The sequence below is a fragment of the Schistocerca nitens genome, chromosome 3 (assembly GCF_023898315.1).
Source record: "Schistocerca nitens isolate TAMUIC-IGC-003100 chromosome 3, iqSchNite1.1, whole genome shotgun sequence".
Taxonomy (NCBI): Eukaryota; Metazoa; Arthropoda; class Insecta; order Orthoptera; family Acrididae; genus Schistocerca; species Schistocerca nitens.
The window spans coordinates 247159897-247182232 of record NC_064616.1 but is presented as its reverse complement, the minus strand read 5'-3'; the positions used below and the strand labels follow the sequence as shown (position 1 = coordinate 247182232).

Genomic DNA, 22336 nt, shown 5'->3' with positions numbered 1-22336 from the left:
TCTAGCAATCCGAGGAAGCAGGTTTCCTAGGCACCCGATATTTGATAAGTTTAGGCAGGATACAACAGTTGTAGTGAGTGCTTTGCATAGTGCCTCAATGTCATAAGGTTGTTGTCTGTTGTCTTCTCTGTAGTCTGTTTGTTACATTTCATTCTCTGCACCAATGGTTGGGTTACTCTTCCGCAGGAGACTTTCCCACCAGACAGCTCCCTCCATTTGTACATTCATAAATGTCCATTTGTACATTCATCAATGTGTGCACCGATTACAGCTACTGCGAATATAGCAAACAGCATGTTCAGAATAGGGGCTAATCACTACAGGTGTAACTCAAGAATTGATATTGGATCCACTCTAGTTCTTCTTTTGTCATATATCTAAGAAGTAGGAATATTTCACCTTTACTGCTGACGCAAATAACAAGTGCTGCTGTGAAACGGGCAATTTGGCAACCATGTAAATATGTTAGAAATCAGAAAGTGGGAATGATGCCATCTGGACAACAAACCTTTGCCTCCAATCCCTAATTTCAGTGTTCAGTCAATATGGTGTTGTGGACCAATGAAAAATGCGCTGTTGCCATGAAGGTGTTTTACAAAACCAATGACGCCTATGTGGCTGCGAAGTGTGTATTTCATGCTCATTACAAGCTTGCCCATTATGTCCCAGTCTCGTTGGCACAGGCTATCAAAGTAGGGATACAGAACTTTGAGGAAATGGAAATGGGTGATACAGTGTGAAAGGGGGATGGAAGTTGAAAACACATGTGCACGCCAGAGAGTGTTACAAGAGTGGAAGAGGCCTTCAGCCAAAGTCCTGGGCATTCTGCACCGAAGCATGCAATGCAGCTTGATATATCGGATCGCACTGTATGGTGGCGAGTACTGCACAAGGAGCTGCTATGCCACCCATACAGATTTCAGATAGTGCAAAAACTGAACGCGGACAACATCCCAAAGAGACTACTCTTTTGCCTGGAGTTGCTGGAACTTGTGAATGGCAACCCAGGCCTGTGCTACAATCTGATTGTGAGTGATGAGGCCAATTTTTATGTGTAAGGCTTTGTTAACAAGCAAAACTTTAGATACTGGTCACACAGAAATCCTGAAATGCTTCATGAAACACCATTTCACTATTGAAGAGTGGTAGTGTGGTGTGACATAGAAGGAAAAAAAAAGTAAGAAAGAATAAAAGACAACTGTACCCAGTGCTATTACTGTGGTTGTATAGAATATTATATTCACGTGTTGAACCATTTCATAGTGTGGCAGCCTGCTGATTTTCCTGTAACTGCAAACACATTCTTCCAACAATATGGAGCCACATGCCAAACCTCACAGAATGTGACAGAACATCTTTCCTGGTCAGGTCATCTCCAAGAACAGGGATATTTCCTGGCCTCTAAGATCCCAGACCTTTCAGCATGTGATATCTTTCTTTTCGGTCATTTGAAATCTTGGATATTTTGGTGTGATCCACCACACACCATCTAGGAACTGAAGGATCAAATTCGAGAGGAAGTTAATTGAATTCAGGTGCCAGTCTTGAAAGATGTGAAAGAACATGATGGCCACCTGCATGATGTCTTTTTCATGTGATGGACATTTTAAATTGCAAGCTTTGTAAATTCATGCTGTATTTCTTTTATATAACTGTGAATACATTTGTATTGTTGATGGAGGTTTCAAAATTGCCCATTTCACTGCTATACCTTTTATTATAATCAAGCCTAGTGCAGTAACTTCAATACTTGGAAATGTAAATAGTATTTTCCAGAAAATTAATAACTGCCCTGTCACTGAATTTAGAAAAAAAAAAAAAAAATGTGGAATTGAATGCTGTACAACTGTAGACCAGACCATTATAAATAATGTAAGAGGGTAAATCAGTAAATGAAATATAATGTTCAAAATTCTTAGATTTTTATGTTGATATGAAACTGAAATGGAAGTCATATGTTATGGATCTTAAACATCGAAGCTATGCAGTTCTTGCTTTACTGATAATGTCAAATCTTGGGGATGAAAATGTCAAACAGTTCATTTAATTGCCATATTTCATTCACTAATGTGTTATGGCATCATATTCTGTGGTGAATCGTCATGGAAAAAAAAAAAAACCTCTTGGTCACAAAGAAGCATGTAATAAAGATAACATCGTGTTGACTCTATACCGTCTTGGGGACAGCTCTTTAAGCAGTTGGGCATACTGACAACAGCATCACAGTACATCTATTCCCCTGATTCCCCTGTGTAATTTATTGTCAACAATCAATCCAGTTTCAAAACAACAGTATCGTTCATAAATATAATGCCAGAAGGAGAAATGATTTACACTATCCATCACTCAGCCTCAGTGTGGCACAGAAGGGAGGGAAGTACTGAAAATAAGTCACACAAAGACCAAATTTTGATTAACATACCCCACCAGCATGGAAATACAGAAATATCAATTTGATAACCTTCAGTCGAGGTCAACTTGACCTATATCACTTTATACTTAGGTGACAAAAGTCTTGGGATAGCAATATGCGCATATACAGGTGGCTGAACTATCGCATACACAAATAGTGGAAAGGAAATACAGCACTAACCTGAATATAGCAGATGTTGAAAGTGACCACCATTTGTCTCTTGGCTTTTTTGGGCTCTAGTCAGCAAGTTTCTGAATGCAGATTGAAGCTGCTGTTGGAATTGCTGCAATCTCATTCTAAATGTTCTACTACAGTTCTTGAAGACTATGATGGTTGTTGTGACACATCTTAGACTTGAAGCCTCCCCACACAAAGTAATCACTTGCTGACAGATCAGGTGACCTGGGTGGCCAGCTAGGGCCGTGACTACACTGACTTCTGGCTGACAATGTGCCGTGTCACCGAGCCACAATTGCTCACAATTGGTTTGAAGGACATTCTGGACAATTCGAGGGAATGATTTGGACAACCATTGAACATTTGTGAGGCGTAATCAAGAGGTCAGTTTGTGCACAAAATCCTGCATCAGCAACACTTTTGCAATTATGGACAGCTATAGAGGCAGCATGGCTCAGTGTTTTTGCAGAGGACTTCCAACAACTTGTTGAGTCCACACCACATTGAGTTTTTGCTCTTTGCTGGGCAAAAGAAGTCTGACACAATATTAGAGATATCCCATGACTTTTGTCACCTCAGTGTATGCTTTGTTAAGTTTCTACCTCGAACTGAACACCACCATTTTGTGTGTAATAAGAGTGTTGCAGTGAACGCATTATTGTGGCCAAGATAGACACGAAGCCCATGCCTACTACAGCAGTACAACTTTATATGCCAACTAGCTCTGCAGATGATGAAGAAATTGATGAAATGTATGATGAGATAAAAGAAATTATTCAGGTAGTGAAGGGAGACGAAAATTTAATAGTCATGGGTGACTGGAATTCGTCAGTAGGAAAAGGGAGAGAAGGAAACATAGTAGGTGAATATGGATTGGGGGGAAGAAATGAAAGAGGAAGCCGCCTTGTAGAATTTTGCACAGAGCATAACTTAATCATAGCTAACACGTGGTTCAAGAATCATAAAAGAAGGTTGTATATATGGAAGAATCCTGGAGATACTAAAAGGTATCATATAGATTATATAATGGTAAGACAGAGATTTAGGAACCAAGTTCTAAATTGTATGACATTTCCAGGGGCAGATGTGGACTCTGACCACAATCTGTTGGTTATGAACTGTAGATTATAACTGAAGAAACTGCAAAAAGGTGGAAATTTAAGGAGATGGGACCTGGATAAACTGAAAGAACAAGAGGTTGTACAGAGTTTCAGGGAGAGCATAAGGGAACAATTGACAGGAATGGGGGAAAGAAATACAGTAGAAGAAGAATGGGTAGTTCTGAGGGATGAAGTAGTGAAGGCAGCAGAGGATCAAGTAGGTAAAAAGATGAGGGCTAGTAGAAATCCTTGGGTAACAGAAGAAATATTGAATTTAATCGATAAAAGGAGAAAATATAAAAATGCAGTAAATGAAGCAGGTAAAAAGGAATACAAATGTCTCAAAAATGAGATTGACAGGAAATGCAAAATGGCTAAGCAGGGATGGCTAGAGGACAAATGTAAGGATGTAGAGGCTTATCTCACTAGGGATAAGATAGATACTGTCTACAGGAAAATTAAAGAGACCTTTGGAGAAAAGAGAACCACTTGCATGAATATCAAGAGCTCAGTTGGAAACCCAGTTCTAAGCAAAGAAGGAAAGCAGAAAGGTGGAAGAAGTATATAGAGGGTCTATACAGGGGCAATGTTCTTGAGGACAATATTATGGAAATGGAAGAGGATGTAGATGAAGATGAAATGGGAGATATGATACTACGTGATGAGTTTGACAGAGCACTGAAAGACCTGAGTCGAAACAAGGCCCCGGGAGTAGACAACATTCCATTAGAGCTACTGACGGCCTTGGGAGAACCAGTCCTGACAAAACTCTACTATCTGGTGAGCAAGATGTATGAGACAGGCTAAATACCCCCAGACTTCAAGAAGAATATAATAATTCCAATCCCAAAGAAAGCAGGTGTTGACAGATGTGAAAATTACTAAACTATCAGTTTAATAAGTCACAGCTGCAAAATACTAATGCGAATTCTTTACAGACGAATGGAAAAACTGGTAGAAGCCGACCTCGGGGAAGATCAGTTTGGATTCCGTACAAATGTTGGAACACGTGAGGCAATACTGACCTTACGACTTATCTTAGAAAATAGATTAAGGAAAGGCAAACCTATGTTTCTGGCATTTGTAGACTTAGAGAAAGCTTTTGACAATGTTGACTGAAATACTCTCTTTCAAATTCTAAAGGTGGCAGGGGTAAAATACAGGGAGTGAAAGGCTATTTACAATTTGTACAGAAACCAGATGGCAGTTATAAGAGTCAAGGGGCATGAAAGGGAAGCAGTGGTTGGGAAGGGAGTGAGACAGGGTTGTAGCCTCTCCCCGATGTTATTCAATCTGTATATTGAGCAAGCAGTAAAGGAAACAAAAGAAAAATTCAGAGTAGGTATTAAAATCAATGGAGAAGAAATAAAAACTTTGAGGTTCGCCAATGACATTGTAATTCTGTTAGAGACAGCAAAGGATTTGGAAGAGCAGTTGAATGGAATGGACAGCGTCTTTAAAGGAGAATATAAGATGAACATCAACAAAAGCAAAATGAGGATAATGGAATGTGGTCGAATTAAGTCGGGTGACGCTGAGGGAGTTAGATTAGGAAATGAGGCACTTAAAGTAGTAAAGGAGTCTTGCTATTTGGGGAACAAAATAACTGATGATGGTCGAAGTAGAGAGGATATAAAATGTAGACTGGCAATGGCAAGGAAAGTGTTTCTGAAGAAGAGAAATTTGTTGACATCAAGTATAGATTTAAGTGTCAGGAAGTTGTTTCTGAAAGTGTTTGTATGGAGTGTAGCCAGGTATGGAAGTGAAACATGGACGATAACTAGTATGGACAAGAAGAGAATAGAAGCTTTCAAAATGTGGTGCTACAGAAGAATGCTGAAGATGAGATGGGTAGATCACGTAAGTAATGAGGAGGTATTGAATAGCATTGGGGAAAAGAGGAGTTTGTGGCACAACTTGACAAGAAGAAGAGACCGGTTGGTGGGACATGTTCTGAGGCATCAAGGGATCACAAATTTAGCATTGGAGGGCAGCGTGGAGGGTAAAAATTGTAGAGGGAATCCAAGAGATGAATACACTAAGCAGATTCAGAAGGATGTAGGTTGCAGTAAGTACTGGGAGGTCAAGAAGCTTGCGCAGGATAGAGTAGTGTGGAGGGCTGCATCAAACCAGTCTCTGGACTGAAGACCACAACAACAAGAGTGTTGGGTTATGTTACAAATCAGTATCACTGGGCTCAACATCTATTGCCACAACATTAAGATCTCAAAATTATAATGAGGTGTCTATAGCATTTATGATTCTGCCCTGATAAGTAACATTCAAACAGCATTCATATATGCACTGAATCAGTGAATCTTACTTCTCTGATTAAGATTAGTTTTTTATGTCTGTTCATCAAATAAAATTTTGTGTGAGCCACAATTACTAATATTACTTATTCTTAATTTCTTAGGCAGTCATTGGTTTCGTAAATACAGTAAATGGACTTCAGTTGGTTCAAGAAACCTGTATTATGCTTTAACTACATTAAGTGGTTTTCAAACACTAGGAGAGGAGTACACTGGAATTGTAATGGTTGACCGGTCACTGAGGAAAGTTCCAAGCAAATTTGTAAGTATTATGTGCATCTCCATCCACTTACAGCAAGTAGACTTTCCTCATTCAAGTCTTGAGTTTCATGTAGTCTTGTTGCCACAGACTGTGCTGTGTGCAGTGTGGAGCAGTGGTTAGGGTCACTGGCCGGTGTACTGTGCATCGCCAGTTCCGATCCGATCAGTAGGAAATATTTGTTACGTAGTATTTATCATTTCTAGAAGGTTCTCAAAATTTCTTATGCTAGTTACATTTGCATATTCTGGAATATTCAGCGTTTGTATAAATATCAGCGCACACTATCCAGGAGACAGTAGTGTCCATATAAATGTACTTTCATCGCTAAGTGTTATATGACATTGGCATCCCTACTTTTGGATTTGGAATTGATTGTGGTTAGATGTGACACTATTTAGTGGAAACAACAGGTACTTCAATACATCTGCATCGCCATGGCTCCAATTACGCAATGTAAAAGCCATTGGATACATGGAAAGGAAATGAAATACCAGTGCCACATCATTGATAACGTCCATATATTCAGAGATGAGTGGACTCAAAAACAACAGTAAGTCATCTACGTATCATGCTTTCATCAGTGTTTTTGGAGATGCTGGTTAGGATCCTATCAATTTGCTGAGAGGTTCAACTGACACTTGCCAAGTGTAATAGGTAGGATGACATGATGTGCTTGGCAAATGTGTACAGCCCAATAGTCGTTGAATAATGAACAGGAGCTCAGTATTTGGAACAAATTCCAGGCCAAATTGAAAAAAAGAACAATTGCTGACAATCAGTAGCAACTCTGCTTAGCACAAGAACAATTGAAAGACAGTGCCCAACATTGTGAGGAAATGGCAGTATTACATACAGAATGTTTTGGCTGTAAGCCACATTGTGAATCCAAATATGATAGAATCCAACAAAATGTCACATTTGTTGAAAGGAGGCACAGAAGACATTTAACAATCTCTTCTGGCAAAAGAAGTCGCCACAATAGAGGAATTTATCAAGAGGTGCCAATAGATCAATTCAGAATTCAGGAGAGAGAAAGAGAGAGAGAGAGAGAGAGAGAGAGAGAGAGAGAGAGAGAGAGAGAGAGAGAGACGGACGAAAGAGGTATGACTGACTCCCAAATGTAGTCCCTATGGCAGTTGTGAAAGGCCATCACAACCTGGCCTCTCTCATACACCAGGTAGTAACAGAAGAGAGACAGCAATTTATGGCATCCAGAAATATTGGATCAAATACACGAGAGATAGCAGCTATGAATTTCAACACTAGGCATTAGGAGGTAATAGAGAACATTGAAGAAGAAATGTATTGATCATTAGCAACAATTGTTGCCACTATCCGAATGTGCCATGAAGAATGGACTCAGCCAACTCTCCTATGCAACAACCTTCAAACAACAACCGAGCATGCGACCAACACAGATGCAACCAACTCCTCTTGCGAGTATAATGCCCTGCAGAAAAACAGGTGTTTGGGAGGATAACAGTTCAACGCCCAGCCATCCTGAGTTAGGTTTTCCATGATTTCCCTAAGTCACTTCAGGCAAATGCTGGGATGGTTCCTTTGGAAGGGCATGGCCAACTTCCTTCCCCATCCTTCCATAATCCGATGGGACTGATGACCTTGCTGTTTGGTCCCCTCCCCCAAACCAGGCAATCAACCAACCAACCTGTGGAGATGAGGCCACCACAGACTAAAATCGTCAATGGATGACAGTTACCAATATTTCAGGAAATCTAACTGACGTCATCATTGACTTTCGAACTGTCGAGGTACGAGTTGACTTGGTGCCTTGTTTCTCTTTAATATGAAATGCTTATCATTGCCAGCTGAGGAAGACTATGCTCCACAATAAGAAAGCAATTGTGCTGAAGGTCGCAAATGGGAAATACATCTAGCCAACAGGAATATGTATTACAAGAATGACTATCAATGATGGAGCACCGGCCTTCTAATTTGTTGTTCAACAGAATGTAGACACCACAAGCAGTTGTAGATTGTGGAAGATTAGAGCTTGAGACTGGTGAAGCTATTCCAACAAGCACACGTAACGAAATTGCTCTTGGCAGAGACGAGCTCCAGTCATCAGTCAATTGCAAAAAAATACTCAGGCTCATAAAAGAAATCCTCATACCAGTGACAATTTTAAGTATTACAGGTGTGGCCAACGAAAACTTTGGATCACTAATTGTCATGAGTAGCAACAACTCAAACCAGAAGGTATATGCACTGGAACAGTCAAACCAATCCAGGTAGCTCAGTGTGCCATCTTTGAAGAAACATGCTCTACTCCCATTATAGATGAAATGGTGGAGGAACCTACTAAGAAACTATCAAAAATATTTGGCCTGACAGAGGAACAACATTGGTGAGTGTAAGCCAGTCCGCACCAATTTTTTGGTGCTCTCAAATCCACGCTGGGGAAAAGACATACCAAGGGGCCTATGGTAAAACACCATATCAACAATGGAGATCATCCACCAACCAGCCAGCACTCATATAGTGTGTCGCCAGTTGGATGAAACACAATTTGGAAATGGAGAAGATACCATCTGAGAGTACTTGGTCCTCTGCTTTGGTAGAAGAAGAATGGCACATGGCATTTCTGTGTTGACTACAAAAACAGAACAAAATCGTGAAAGATGATGTTTCTCCATTGCCGTGCACCCTAGACAGCTTGAACAGAGCAAAGTATTTCTCAACTATGGGCATGTAGACAGGCTACTGGCAAGTCCAGGTTGACAGGACTGACCAGAAAAGACTGCCTCTAAGAGTTAAAAGATTGCCTTTGTAACACCTGATGACCTCTATGAGTTCATTGTTATACTGTTTGAATATATAATGCCCTAGCAACCTTTGAACATATGACAGATAATCTGTTTGGACAGCTTGACTTTGTTATTTATATGACATCGTTGTGTTTTCAAAGACATTTGAAGAACACCTAAGTTGGTTCACAGCCATTTTGAAGTGTGTTCTGACTGCAGGCCTCTACCTGAATTTGAAAAAGTGCCACTTTGTCTCCCATGAAATAAAAATCTTGGGGCACCTAGTTAATGACAAGGGAGTCTGTCATGATCCAGAGGCAATATGAGCAGTCATGAATTTTCTGACATCTTGACACATTCATGATGTGAGAAGTTTTCTTGGAATATACTCGCACTACCAGTGATTCATAAAGGACTGCTGTACCAAGGCATATCCCTTGCAAGAACTACTGCAGCGGGACAGCAAATTTTCCTGGAACAAGGTGCAGGAAAGATGTTTTGTCCTTAAAGAGGTGCTACCATCTTCTCCAGCCATAGCATTGTATGACAAGAATGCCAAGACAGAACTTCACACCAACACTAGCTGTGCTGTTATAGGATAGATTCAGTTTTAACACAAACAAGTGGACATCAATGGGTAAAAATCTGTGTTGTGAGTACTTCACAAACTACATTGTCACCAAAGCTGTGCCAGATGCCAAAGCTCCAAAAATTGCAAAGTCTCTTGTAGAAGACATCAATTTGAAGCACGGAGCACCACATGTCATGATTTCTGATTGTGGAATAGTTTTCCAGTCAAGACTACTGTCAGAGGTAATTTCACATTGTGACAGCACCACAAGATACCACCCACAGATGAATGGCCTCACAAAATGCTATAATAAGACGATGTGTGTTGGTGTCGAACAGAGGAATTAGGATACAGTACTGCTGTCATGACATTTGCATATAACACAGCAAAACAATGCACTACAGGCTTCACACTGTTCATTCTGCTTCGCAGTCGTGAGACCGAAACAGCAATGGATACCTGGTATCTGTTTCAACTGGACAATACTCAGGATGACTGCATGAAACACCTCATACTCTACTTGGCTGCAGTGAAAATGTCAGAAATAGCAGGTTGCTGTCTTTCCAGGAGAGGGAGCAATGCTGCGAGCTATGGTGCATACAATACAGAGTAGTGAATAGTAGTGGTGGCTGACATGCTGTAGCCTGCCACATCAGATGCGATCAGCAGCAAATATTTGTTATTTAGTATTTATTATTTCTAGAAAGTTCTTTAAATTTCTTATGTTTGTAATGTTTACATGTGCTGGAAGAGTCTGTGTTTATATAAATAGAAATACTCTCCATCCAGTCCTGTTCTGTTCTGTTTGTACAGTGGTGTTCCTAATAAATGTGCTTTCAGCGCTAAGTACTGTACTTCACTGACAACCATGCTTTCGGATTTGGACAGGGTTGTGGTTTTGACAGGACATTATTATAGTACTCATGGGTGTAGTAAATGTACCATCGTCACATTAGTTTACTATAGAGAAGTGCAGAGCAGTTCAATAGCCGATGATGGAACATTTTAAACATTTTTCATTGAAGATGTGAATTATAATCTCCTTTAGTTTTTCAATGCATCAGTTTTGTAGCATAGTTTTTATTAAATATGTTAAGTTATTTGATGTCATAAAAATTAGTTTTGCATCTGCTCCACATTAAGTGGAAAACAGCTGCAAAAAATCAAGAAGCATGGAGGAAAATAGTTGAAGAAGCCAAGACTCACCAAGGACTGTAGAACCACAGAAGAAGATACTGCAAGTTTTTATTTGCTTTGCACTAGCCATATTGACAGCAACAGCTAAATATAATAGAAATATTAATATGCAAGATAAAAATTTATATTATTGCGTGATATTGAGTGGATCCCACATTTTACCAGTTTATCCTTAGCACAGCAGATTTAGCGTTAAGATCATGACCATAAGGGCTGGCATTCAGTTCTATTGTGAAATTTCGTTTTCTTCCACATACTGGGCATATCATTTTGTTTCCTCTACATATATGCACTCAAGATTTTCCATGGAATTTATACTACAATCATTCTGTTTCTGCACCTTTAATTAATATAATTATGGCTGACACCACTCAGAAGGTAGGATTGAGCCAGAAAGCACTTTACTGCGAATGTTCGTGTAGGAATTTAACAACTAAGATGCACAGGGATTAGACACAGGTAATTCAGAAGTGGTACCTGGTGTATGCAGTTATGATTTTAGTTGTGAATACTCAAAAATATTTGATAGTGCCGTGTACATGTTTACTCCTAATAATATTTAATTTGGTCCAAATGCTAGTATTGTTGTCATTTTTTATTGACTTGTTTTTTGTAATCTGTCCTAGTGGTCACTATAGTTATCCTGCAAGATATACAACTAATTCACGAGTATGCTATGAAGCTCCTCCCGAATGAAATCTGTGAGATGTTAAACATAAGATATAGTGAATAGTGTTAGCTCAGTATTATGTCTATATAACAATTAATCTGAAACTATATACTGTTATCTGAATTACTGTGTTATCAAAGTTGGTGGGGGTTCTTTAGTGTTGTTTTTTGCACATAAGATATATTCAGTATTATAAATGTTCAATTTTATAGGAAAGATTTGTGATGATTTCTGCACAATGTGAAGGACTACTACTACTTACTTGGTTAATGAAGAAATTACGAGTGTACATAGATAAACTGCCATCAACAAGTGATGCTGATGAGGAAGCATGCCAGAAAGCATCAAAACTGATGCTATTGTCTGAAAAGTGTTTACCATTTTTTGAGAAGATACATACTACATTGTTTTACTTAAATGGCACATACTTAGCATTGTCCAAGCGTTTAACAGGAATTCGATATGTAAGTAAAATCAGTTTTACTATTCATATTTCTGGATATGTTAGGAAATATATTCATTGTGTCAGATTTAATGCTTTGTAATCTTCTTTTTAACATTTGAGGACTGCTGTTTCTTTGTTCACAAAAAAATGCATTTCTCAAAATGATTCTTATTTTTGTTACTCACTTTGGATAAAATTTGCACATCAGGTGAGCAATGAGACAGCTTTACAGATAGCATACACAGATTTTTAATGACTACTGATGATGGCTTACCTTGTAATTGAAGTATCTTCTCCAAACTAGTGTTGAAAATAAAGCTAATGTTGTGAAGAAACAACATTGGTTGCAAAATAGAAAGAAGAAAAAGCAACATTGTGTGTGTTACAGTTGCAGTGTTGTGGTTAACAGTATAATGTAAAAATCCACTTCTTCACATGTTTTAATACTTCCTCTCTCTTTACTTTGATGTGCACTCATAACAATTCAATGAGAGGTAGCTGCTGTATTAGAGAGGAAGACTATGCCTACCATTATAGTGAATGAAATAGTTTGGTGTGTCGTATGACTGGGATGTGATTGGACTTTGTACTGGCTACTTGCATGAGACATATTGACAATATGTCAATATGTTGCAGGACCCACAGATATTATCATGGATAGTGGGAGAAAGCCATCCTGCTCATTCTCAAACAGTACAAGGGCCTACTATCCAGTCATGTGCATCCGTTTGTTCATCTACAGCACTCTGCAATGTTCATTCACCACAACAATATTCCACACCATCATTCTCAGATTGCATTGCAATGGGGTGAGAAACACTCCACAGACAACATGTCTGGACCCAGTTCCAATCAATTTCGGTGAGTTGTGAGTGGCTGTTGAACAGTCATGGGTCAGGATGAGTTGGTAATACTTTCAAAGTTTCATGGAGCCATTGTCACAAAGTGTTGCTGGTTTCATCATGGGAGAACAATATACTACACATTACTATATAAGTGTTTCTAACTCAATTGCTCATGATATAGAGCACTTGCATGCAAAAGGTAAAGGTCCTGAGTTCATATTTTAGTCCAGAAAACAGTTTTAATCTGTAAGGAAGTTTCGCTCATGATATATTTTGGGAAGATGGTTCTTCTCGGGTTCTACATATTTGATAAATGAAGAAGCATTTACCACTGGGTAGCTGCAACATGACTTTAAGTTATTCAATGATTTGCTTCAGTAGCATTATAACTATTTAGGCAAATGAACCTTAGTCATACTGGCTAACTGTGGCAAGTCATTGTTGTCATATGCCATGGTCATTAAGCATAATAAACATTTGGTTATGTACTGTATAACTGGCATAGTCTGTGATATTTGTGACCGCCACAATAAACAGTTTCATCTTTTAAAAATCAAAATACAGTTATCAGTTGCTGTTTGGCACAAAAAGAAAAAAAATTCAGCCTATAAGCTATTTTTGTTTTGCACCAAACAGCATATATTCTATCTGTTCACTGTCGCTTAAAAATATATTTGGTTCTTTAAAAATGAAAATGTTTATCGTAAAGTCAATAAATTTCATAGACTATGCCAGTTGTACAGGCACATATACAAATATTCATACTGTTTAATGGTTCAGTACACTCAATGACATTGGCTCACAACAATTAGCCAGAATGGCCCAATTCTGTTCAGCCAGACGATGCACTACCCAAACTAGTCACTGAGTAAAGTAATGTCATATTGCAGCTTTCTGACAGTCATCCTTTTGCATTTTCTAGTGCATTCACATTAAAATTGCATCAGAGATCTATGATTTAATTAGAGCCAGGTGACGGTCTTTACAATTTTTATTAGCAAACAACATTTGCACAAGTTGTGTCTTGTTGGAAATGGTAACATAGATCATTATGTGGGTGTCAGTGGTATGGCTGCACTGACTTAAAATGAAGTCAGATCTCAGCTAAAATTGTTGAGAGTGGTCTGTGTGCAGCTAATTGAATCACTAGATGAATAATAAAACTAAAGAAAACTATCATTTAGACAGAACAAACATCATTTCAGAATCAACAACCAATATTTGATCAGATTAAGAAAATGCACCAAAATCTAAAAGTATGCATATCAAGGCTATTCAAGAAATGCTGGGCCAGTGTTTGCTCATTTAATCATAGTGTCTTGAAAATGAACTCAATAAGTGGGGATTTCAAGAAATGATAGTGTCTCCAGCAGCTCAACAAAGTAGCAGTGATTTTTTAATGCATACCAAGACTCTGTGCCTTGGAGAGAATGCTGAAGTCAAGAGGTACACTGTACCATATCAAATGAGTGACAAATATGGCAATTAATAGCTCAGGACTTATCTAATGTATTACTGCAGCATCACCAAATATACAAGGCCTGACAAAAAAGAGCAGGATGTATATGCGGACAGGGAAAAAAAAACCTGATTTTCCTGGTTAAAAATACACTTCCACTTGGGCTGGTTGGTTGATTATGTGTGTTTGGTGCTTAAGGGTACTCAACGGCGAGGTTATCAGATTTTTCCTTGGTAAAAACCCACTATACCTCAGGAAAAATACATTTTTTCTATGTTAAATGACAATATACATTCCCTCAGAGCTGTAAAACTTATCAATCCTTTGAATGGTAAAGGTTTTATACACCGGTGTAGAACTTCTTGGCACTTTAGCAAAGGAAACCCAGCAAAATAACAATGTGTTTATGAAATATCTTTGATGTGCGGCTACATGTACAATGCATATTTTTATATTATGAAAGTATAAATATGAATTCTGTCAAAATATAGCACAGTATCTTTCAAAGCACTGAAACTGAGATTGCGCTGCGTGGTGCGCTTTTGTCAGTCAATCATAACCCATGTCACATGATGTTGCCAGACAATGACAGCACATATCCAGAGCATAGGACACGTGATTTAGTCAGCCAGTAACAACATCACTGTTAAGAAGTGCAAAAGTTTATGGTTTCAATTAATGTACATACAGTATAACTACGAGAAAAGCTAAGCTCTCACATATAATATTGGTCATCAGAAATTGTTTGTTGTTTTTTTCTGAGGGTGTGGTTAGGCAGGATTATAAGAGCACAGCTTAAACTGCAGCAACTGAATATTTGTGACAAGTACTATTATAAATTTCACTGCTGTGCACCGAACATTTCGTGAGTTACCTGGCTGAATACCTGTTGCATCGAGCACTTCATCCTTTCCATAGAGAAGCCAGTTACATGTGAAATTGCTCAAGAAATCACCTCACACCCCTTCTTCTTCTTCTTCTTCCTTCTCTCTCTCTCTCTCTCTCTCTCTTTCTCGTTTTTAAAAGAGTGGTTATAATTTTTTCCATCGTTATGCATAATTTGAAATCTAGGAAAGAACTAAAATAAATATGAAAACTAACCGTGAAGCTTGGTCTTTTTTAGTGTGTGTAACCCTTTAAGATATATCAAACACAAATGTTCCAATCAAATTTTAAGTAAGGACATAAATGGCTGGTCTTCTGGGTCCAACATTTTTTCTAAGTGGCTGGTCCTCAAAGTGTTAAGTTATGAATGAGAGTCAAATGCTCCATGATTTAAGAATTTCATCACACTTTCTTACATGTAACATAATTATACTTTGTGTAAAAGGAAATTTACTTTGAAAGTAACACTTCTCAAACCACCATTCACAATATTTTCTTGTGACCTGTTAGAAATGTAAACAGTTGTGATGTCATGCTTATCAAAAGCAATTTGTTGTTACAAAGTATTGCATAATCTTTGTCCTAAAGCCTGTGACACATTTTACTGTCAACATGTCTGTGCAAAGTGTTTCGTTTTTGTTAATGGCGAATGATCTTTGAAACTACAGCTTTATTTGATGTTATTCTCTTGTCTACATTTTATTGCTGTAGATGGCTAAAGTAAAATTCTTTGTTAGAGTATCAGTTCTTACCAGTCAAAATTACGAAGATTTAACTGAAAACTAAAACAATAAAAAATTTCTGGAATTCTAAAAAATTTCCAGATTTTTCCTGGACAAAAAAATTCCTGCATTTTTTCCAAATTTCCTGGGGCATGTACACCATGAAAAAATTAGACTGCTCATGTTGCTAAGTAACTACATCTTATTTCTGATTCTCCTCACAACAGGTGGGTGCCTCCCATCCTGTGTGCTGAGTGACCAGCTACTCCCTTCTATCTTTCCCCAAACCCATCCGTTTTTCCTCCTTTAAGACAGAAATAATAGTTCCGAAAGCTAACATTAGTTTTTTTTTATGTTTGTACTGGCAGTATTGGAATTTCACCTCCTGAGCTAAGTATGGCCAGTCAATCTGTATCTTTGTGATTTTAGACCTCTTTGTCATAGCAGATTTGTGCTGCCTGTCTGTTTTCTGACCTTAAAATGCGTTCTTACACTTTGATATATTTCAAGTTTGTCAATCATTTCAGTGGTATTGGATGTGTAGTTTACCACAGATGTGTTCTTGCCCTGTGCCTGAATGCAGAACTGACACAGCTTCTGTGAAACCTCACAAAACTAAATTGCAGATATGTTTTTACAGTGGAAACGAGAAATGCAGACATCTGAGGCTATTACCACTCATTCATTGCAGCTGCAAAAATTTTCAATTTTAGTCTCATTTCTTTTCTATGTTTGATATCTACTGATTGCACTCAAAACAGGAAATGAAATTTTCACTCTCCAGTGTGTGCTGATATGATACTTGCTGGCAGATTAAAATTGTGTGCCAGACTGAGACTCAAACTCAGGACCTTCATCTGTCATGGGCAAGTGCTCTACTGACTGGTGAAAGTAAAAGCTGAGAGGACAGGTCATGAGTCGTTTTTGGTACAGCACTTGCCCACAAAAGGCAAAGGTCCCAAGTTCATACCTCAGTCTGGCATACAGTTTTAATCTACCAGGAAGTTTTATATCAGTGCACACACTGCTGCTGAGTGAAAATTTTATTCTGGAAACGTCCCCTGGTTGTGGCGAAGGCCTGTCTCTGCGGTATCCTTTCTTCCATGAGTGCTAGTCTTGCAAGTTTCACCGGAAAGCTTCTGTGAAATTCTGAAGCAGGGAGGTAAGCTGCTGGCAGAATTAAAGCTGTGAGAACAGATCATGAGTTGTGCTTGAGTAGCTAAGCCAGTAGAGCACTTGCCCATGAAAGGCAAAGATCCTGAGTCTGAGTCTCAGTCCGGCACATAATTTTAATCTGCCAGGAAGTTTCATCATGTAGCAAATAGCTCATCTATGGTCACTGTGTTGATCAAACTACAAACCTGGCATTGCACAAGGACACAGTTCCAGGTTGAAAAACATTTGCACGTTCAAAAAAAATTTTGGGCTTGCAGCCGACCATTGTCAACTACTCTAAACAGTATCTCAACTGGGCACATGCCAATAATCCTCAAGTGTGCCATTGAAGACTGAAGGAGATGTCCCCCATTCTGCAATTTAGTAGCACACTGTGATTATTCCACATGTGTCAAGATTGTGATGACAGACCCACCACACAACACAGTGACAGTGTCCAAACTGGTGGAATTTCGGATCTTGACTCCCGTCAGGGTTGTCACTCCCCATGGCCATCAGTGTACTCTGTTGTCTATGATCAGAGCAAATCATGGGGATGATAGGGTACCACACATTATCTAACAGGTAGCCACCATCAGATTTATTACCATGCATATTTCCATGAATTCTTTAATAAAGTAGTCCCAAAAGGATATTGCCGTAACCAAAATTATTGTTTCATCATACTCCAGTGAACACCCAGTGAATGTATAATGTTTGGTGATGCCATACTTGCTTGGTTTCAAAATGTGAGTTCAGCGCTGATGTTCAGTGCAGCCCATTCTTCCACAGTGTGCATGGTCTGACCTATATAAGCCATGGCATGGTGGTAAGGAATTTTGTAAATTCTAGCCTCCCACAGTAAAAAGTAAACAGATCCCAGATGTTTGGCAATCTTAGGTTGTTGGCAGAAAGCCATTTTGACGTGAAATTTATGGCAGATCCTTGCTATTTTAATCAAAATATTGCCAACTAAGGCAAGACAAGCTAGAGATTTCAGCAATGTGTTTTCCTCTTTAATCTTCTTCCTGGATCTTGGTTTTAATTGATTGCACCCTGTTAATCTGTTGGGTTGAATATCTATTTTCTCAGAAACTGTCTTTAGTAGGTGAGATATTTGGGCAAACTATCTGGATCTGAGACTGCGTGAGTTGTGTGTGCAAGCGTTATGGCACACTCACAGTTTGTGATTGGTGATGACAGCTCAACTGATAAATACAAATCAGTGTGAGTAGGCTTACAATAAACTAAATGCCCCAGAGAGTCATTGTTCTTCTGTCTGACCAAAACTGAACCTGATGTTCTTATGAATGGAATACAGGTGATGTAAAAACTCCATTAATTTATCTTTTCCATGAAGCCACACAATGAAAGTATTGTCCACATACCTGGAAAAATACAGCAGTTGGTTTAAAGGCTACTGATTCAAGCACTCTCTCCTTACAGTGGTCTATAAAAAAGTTGGCTACTGGAGGAGACAGAGGGCTACCCTATGGCAAAGCTGAAGTCTCAAAATGTTCTTGGTTGAACATAAAATAAGTTGAGGATAGAATGTACTAAAACAAAGCAGTGATTTCCACCTTAAACTTATTACCATAAATTTGAAGTGAAAGTGGTTTACCAGCCACCATCTAACATTGTCGACTTTCTGGTATTGATGATGAACAATTTGTTATTAAGGATGGCTGTAATTTGCAAAATATCTTGCCACTGCATTTTGTCTTATATAGGCCAGACCACACACAACATGGAAGAAAACTGCACCGAATATCGATGTTGCTTGCATTTTGCAACCAAGCAAGTCAGCTATCATGAACATTATGTATCCGTTGGACATTCAATGGAGTATGATAAAACAATCATTTTGGTCACAACATCTTTTTGGGACTCCTTTATTAAAGAATCCATGAAAAAACACATTGCAGAAAATCTGATGAACTATGATAGTGGCTACCAGTTGGATAATGCATGGAATGCTATCATCTCCATGATTTGCACTAATCATAGATGACAGTGCACACTGTTGGCAATAACGAATGGTAAGCTGGTATGGTCTGTCTGTCATCATAATCTTAACACACACATGGAATACTCATAGTGCACTAAAAATTTCGAAATGGAGGATGTCTCCATCAGTCTCTGATGGCTCACCTGAGGATGGCTGGCAGGTGCTTAGTCAAAATGTAATGGAAGGTAGTTAATGGCTACTAGCTACAAGCCTGAAATTTCTTTGAGTATTCAATTTCCTGGGAAAATTTTAAAATTCAAATCAGATGCCTATATGGGGAGGAAGTGATCTCACAGTCCAGAGTTTTGACAAGCTGCATCTTAAGAGAACAAGACTTCTTAGTTTTTCAACATTTTTATTGATCTTTAGGGGCCACAGCATAATACCAAAATTTGCCAGTGACACACTTACGACTACTGCTGCACAAAAGATGATGGAGAAGGATAGCCATGCTATTGTCCGAGAGAGGATTTGTTGCATAAGACAAAGGTTGGATGCCATTTCAAATAAATTGTACCACCTGCATTTAAAACTGCAGCACACCTCTCTCCTGTATCATGTGATTGGGCTGATGATGTGACCTTGGCCAAGTTCAATTGTATCCATAAGGGTGCAAGCTCTTCACAGGTAAAATCTGATCATCTGTTGCCATAGTAGTCATCATCACAGGGGATAACTGCACAACGTACTGTTGTCAACTTCATGGAGAAAAATTTGGACTATGTACTGCTCTCAGCAATAGGTAAAGGTCTCAGTTTTGCAGCAACAGTAAGTTTTGTGAGTGATGTTTCAGAAGCCGTGTGACACCTTCCATTGGATGCTGCAGAATAAATAAGAAAAGGAACTTGCTGGGATTGTTTTTAAAGCTCCTCATTAACACAATAACTAAACCTCAACAGAAAGTGCTGCGCTATGAAATCTCTGACAGGACCCTGATATAATGGTTCTGAAGGCTGACAAAATGTAACTGTAATTTGTATGTTGATAAGACATACTGTCTACTAAGTGATTCTACTTATAGGGAGATTGATTACTATTCTACAGGACATGTGCAACAGAAAACTTCTGCAGTCCTGACATCTTTCTCGTTACATCCAGAGACCATCAAGAGGTGAAGACTCCTTGGTTGAGCCCTACCAAGACTGTATGGCCTTCTAAAATTCATGAAGGAGGTCTACTTTTATGGCCAGGTATACCTTTATGGCCAATAGTAAGCAACATTTCTTCTTCCTCCTTAGCGTTTGTCCTGCTTGCTGGCGGGGTCCGCTGTTTTGGCGTTGTTGCCACTTCTTGTGATCTTGTGCCTGATCATTGTGCCTGACCAGGGTGAAGGCCTGAGATCATGAGGTCTTAATGCAGGGTGTCAAGCCATCGTTGCCTTGGTCATCCTGCTGGCTATTTCCCATTTACATCTAGATGAAACTAGTCTTTGCCACTGTTGTCTCGTCTGCTCTAAGGACATGCCCGCACCAATGTAAGCGGCTTTCTCTCATTTTGTGAACTATTGGTGCAACACCATATAGCCTGCAAACTTCATTATTTGTGACGTGGTCATGCAATGTTAATCCCGATGTCCACCTAAGCATTTTCGTCTCCATAATAGCAAGTCTTTGCTCTACTTCCTTTGTTGAAGGCCAGCAGTCAGCCCCATATAGTGCAACTGGATGGATTAACAGTCAGTATAGTTTTCATTTGAGCCTGTTTGGAATTTTCTTGTTGCATAGTACTCCAGTAACGGATGCCATTTGAGCCATGCGCTGCTAAGGTGGCTGGAGATTTCTGCACTGAGATTTCCGTCGGCAGCAATTGTCGTGCCTAGGTACTTAAAAGTCCTTGCTGTTGGGAGGTCAACACCATTGATTCTGATGGTTGCAGAGTCATTTAAATCTGTGGAAAGGTAGTATGTTTTCAACACATTGAGCCATAGTCCTACATCTGCAAGGCAGCCATTCCAGGTTTGGACTTGAAGTTGTAGATCATTCTTATCTTCATTGGCCAGTGGCACACCATCAGCATACAGTAACGTCCAGGGTGCTCCTGCATATGATGAAGCCAAACATCTTGCTTCCTTGCTGAGATCATTGGTGGGCAAAAGCACATCATATATGTAACTCAGCTGATTTTATCAACAGACTGGGGACTCTCCTTCTAAGCAATTCAGACCATTTACTTAGCTTTGATGTAGTCTCACTTTTCACAAAGGCCCCTCTCACAGATTCTCTGGCACTAACTGGTAATAAGTTTCAGGTGGATCAACACTGCTTTGTTTCAGCATGCTCTTTTCTCAACCATCTTTATTTTCAAATAAGAATATTTTGAGCAGAATGATGGCATTGCCATGGGTAGCCTTCTGTCTTTCCTGGTGGCCAACATTTTTGTGGAGTACTTTGAGGGCAGAGGGCTTGAAACAGCCAACTGTATTTTGGAGATATGTGGGTGATACTTCCATAGTGTGGCTCACTGAGAAGATAAACTAATGAAGTTTTTACATCACCTCTACTCCATTCATATGAATATCTGGTACACTGTGGAAATAGAGAAATATGGATGTCACCTTTCCTGAATGTTTTGGTTAGACGGAAGAGTAATGCCTCTATTGGCATTTAGTTTATCATAAGCCCACTCATATGGATCTATATTTCCAATTATTAAGTTGTCATCACTCGTTGCGAATTATGAGTGTGCTTAAAATGCTTGAACAGAAAGCTCACACAGTCTCAGATCCAGATAGTTTGCCTAAAGAGCTTGCCAACCTAAATACAGTTTCAGGGAAAATGGATAATCTACACACAGATTAACAGTTAGACCCAAGAAACAGGACACAGATAAAGAGGAGATCATGCTGGCAAAATCTCTAGCTTTTCCCCCGTTGTTGGCAATTATTTTATTTAAAATAGCACAAATTCTCATCATGGTGTGTTGTTAATGAAGACTGGCTGCAAGCTCGAAATTTCTCTGAACATTCAATTTGCCAGGACAAGTTTAAAATTCCAGACAGTTGTATGTTAATACACTGTGTCTAGTTTTTTTAGTAATGTGAACAGTTTCATTTATTTTTTACCAAATGTTTTATATGCTCTCATCGTAGTGTCACAAACAGAAATGGTATCAATAAGGAAGTATGTCATATCACTGATTTTACCATATGAAAGTGTGTAGTTACCTCTGTTGGCATAAATGCCCCTGGTATGCATCAGAAGAAGCAAGGATTTTCTAGAGTTAAATCTCATATACCAACACTTATTTGCAAAACACCTAAATTCTCTAACTGAATCTGTGATGTGAGAGCAAAGTGAGGTGTCATGTGTACTAATCTCTATCCTTAAAGTCAGTCGGAATCTAGGTTAAGA

General features: G+C 38.9%; 1 protein-coding gene across 7 annotated transcripts in view; it reads left to right on the top strand.

Annotated features, from left to right (window-relative positions):
- LOC126248205 (peroxisome biogenesis factor 10-like) overlaps positions 1–22336 on the top strand; it is a 120370-nt gene that overhangs the window by 36462 nt on the left and 61572 nt on the right. For all 7 annotated transcript variants that reach the window (XM_049949011.1, XM_049949015.1, XM_049949017.1 and 4 more), the window contains 2 exons: positions 6107–6264; positions 11680–11931. In XM_049949011.1, coding sequence (XP_049804968.1) covers positions 6107–6264; positions 11680–11931 — 410 coding nt within the window. The remainder of the gene's footprint in view (positions 1–6106; positions 6265–11679; positions 11932–22336) is intronic.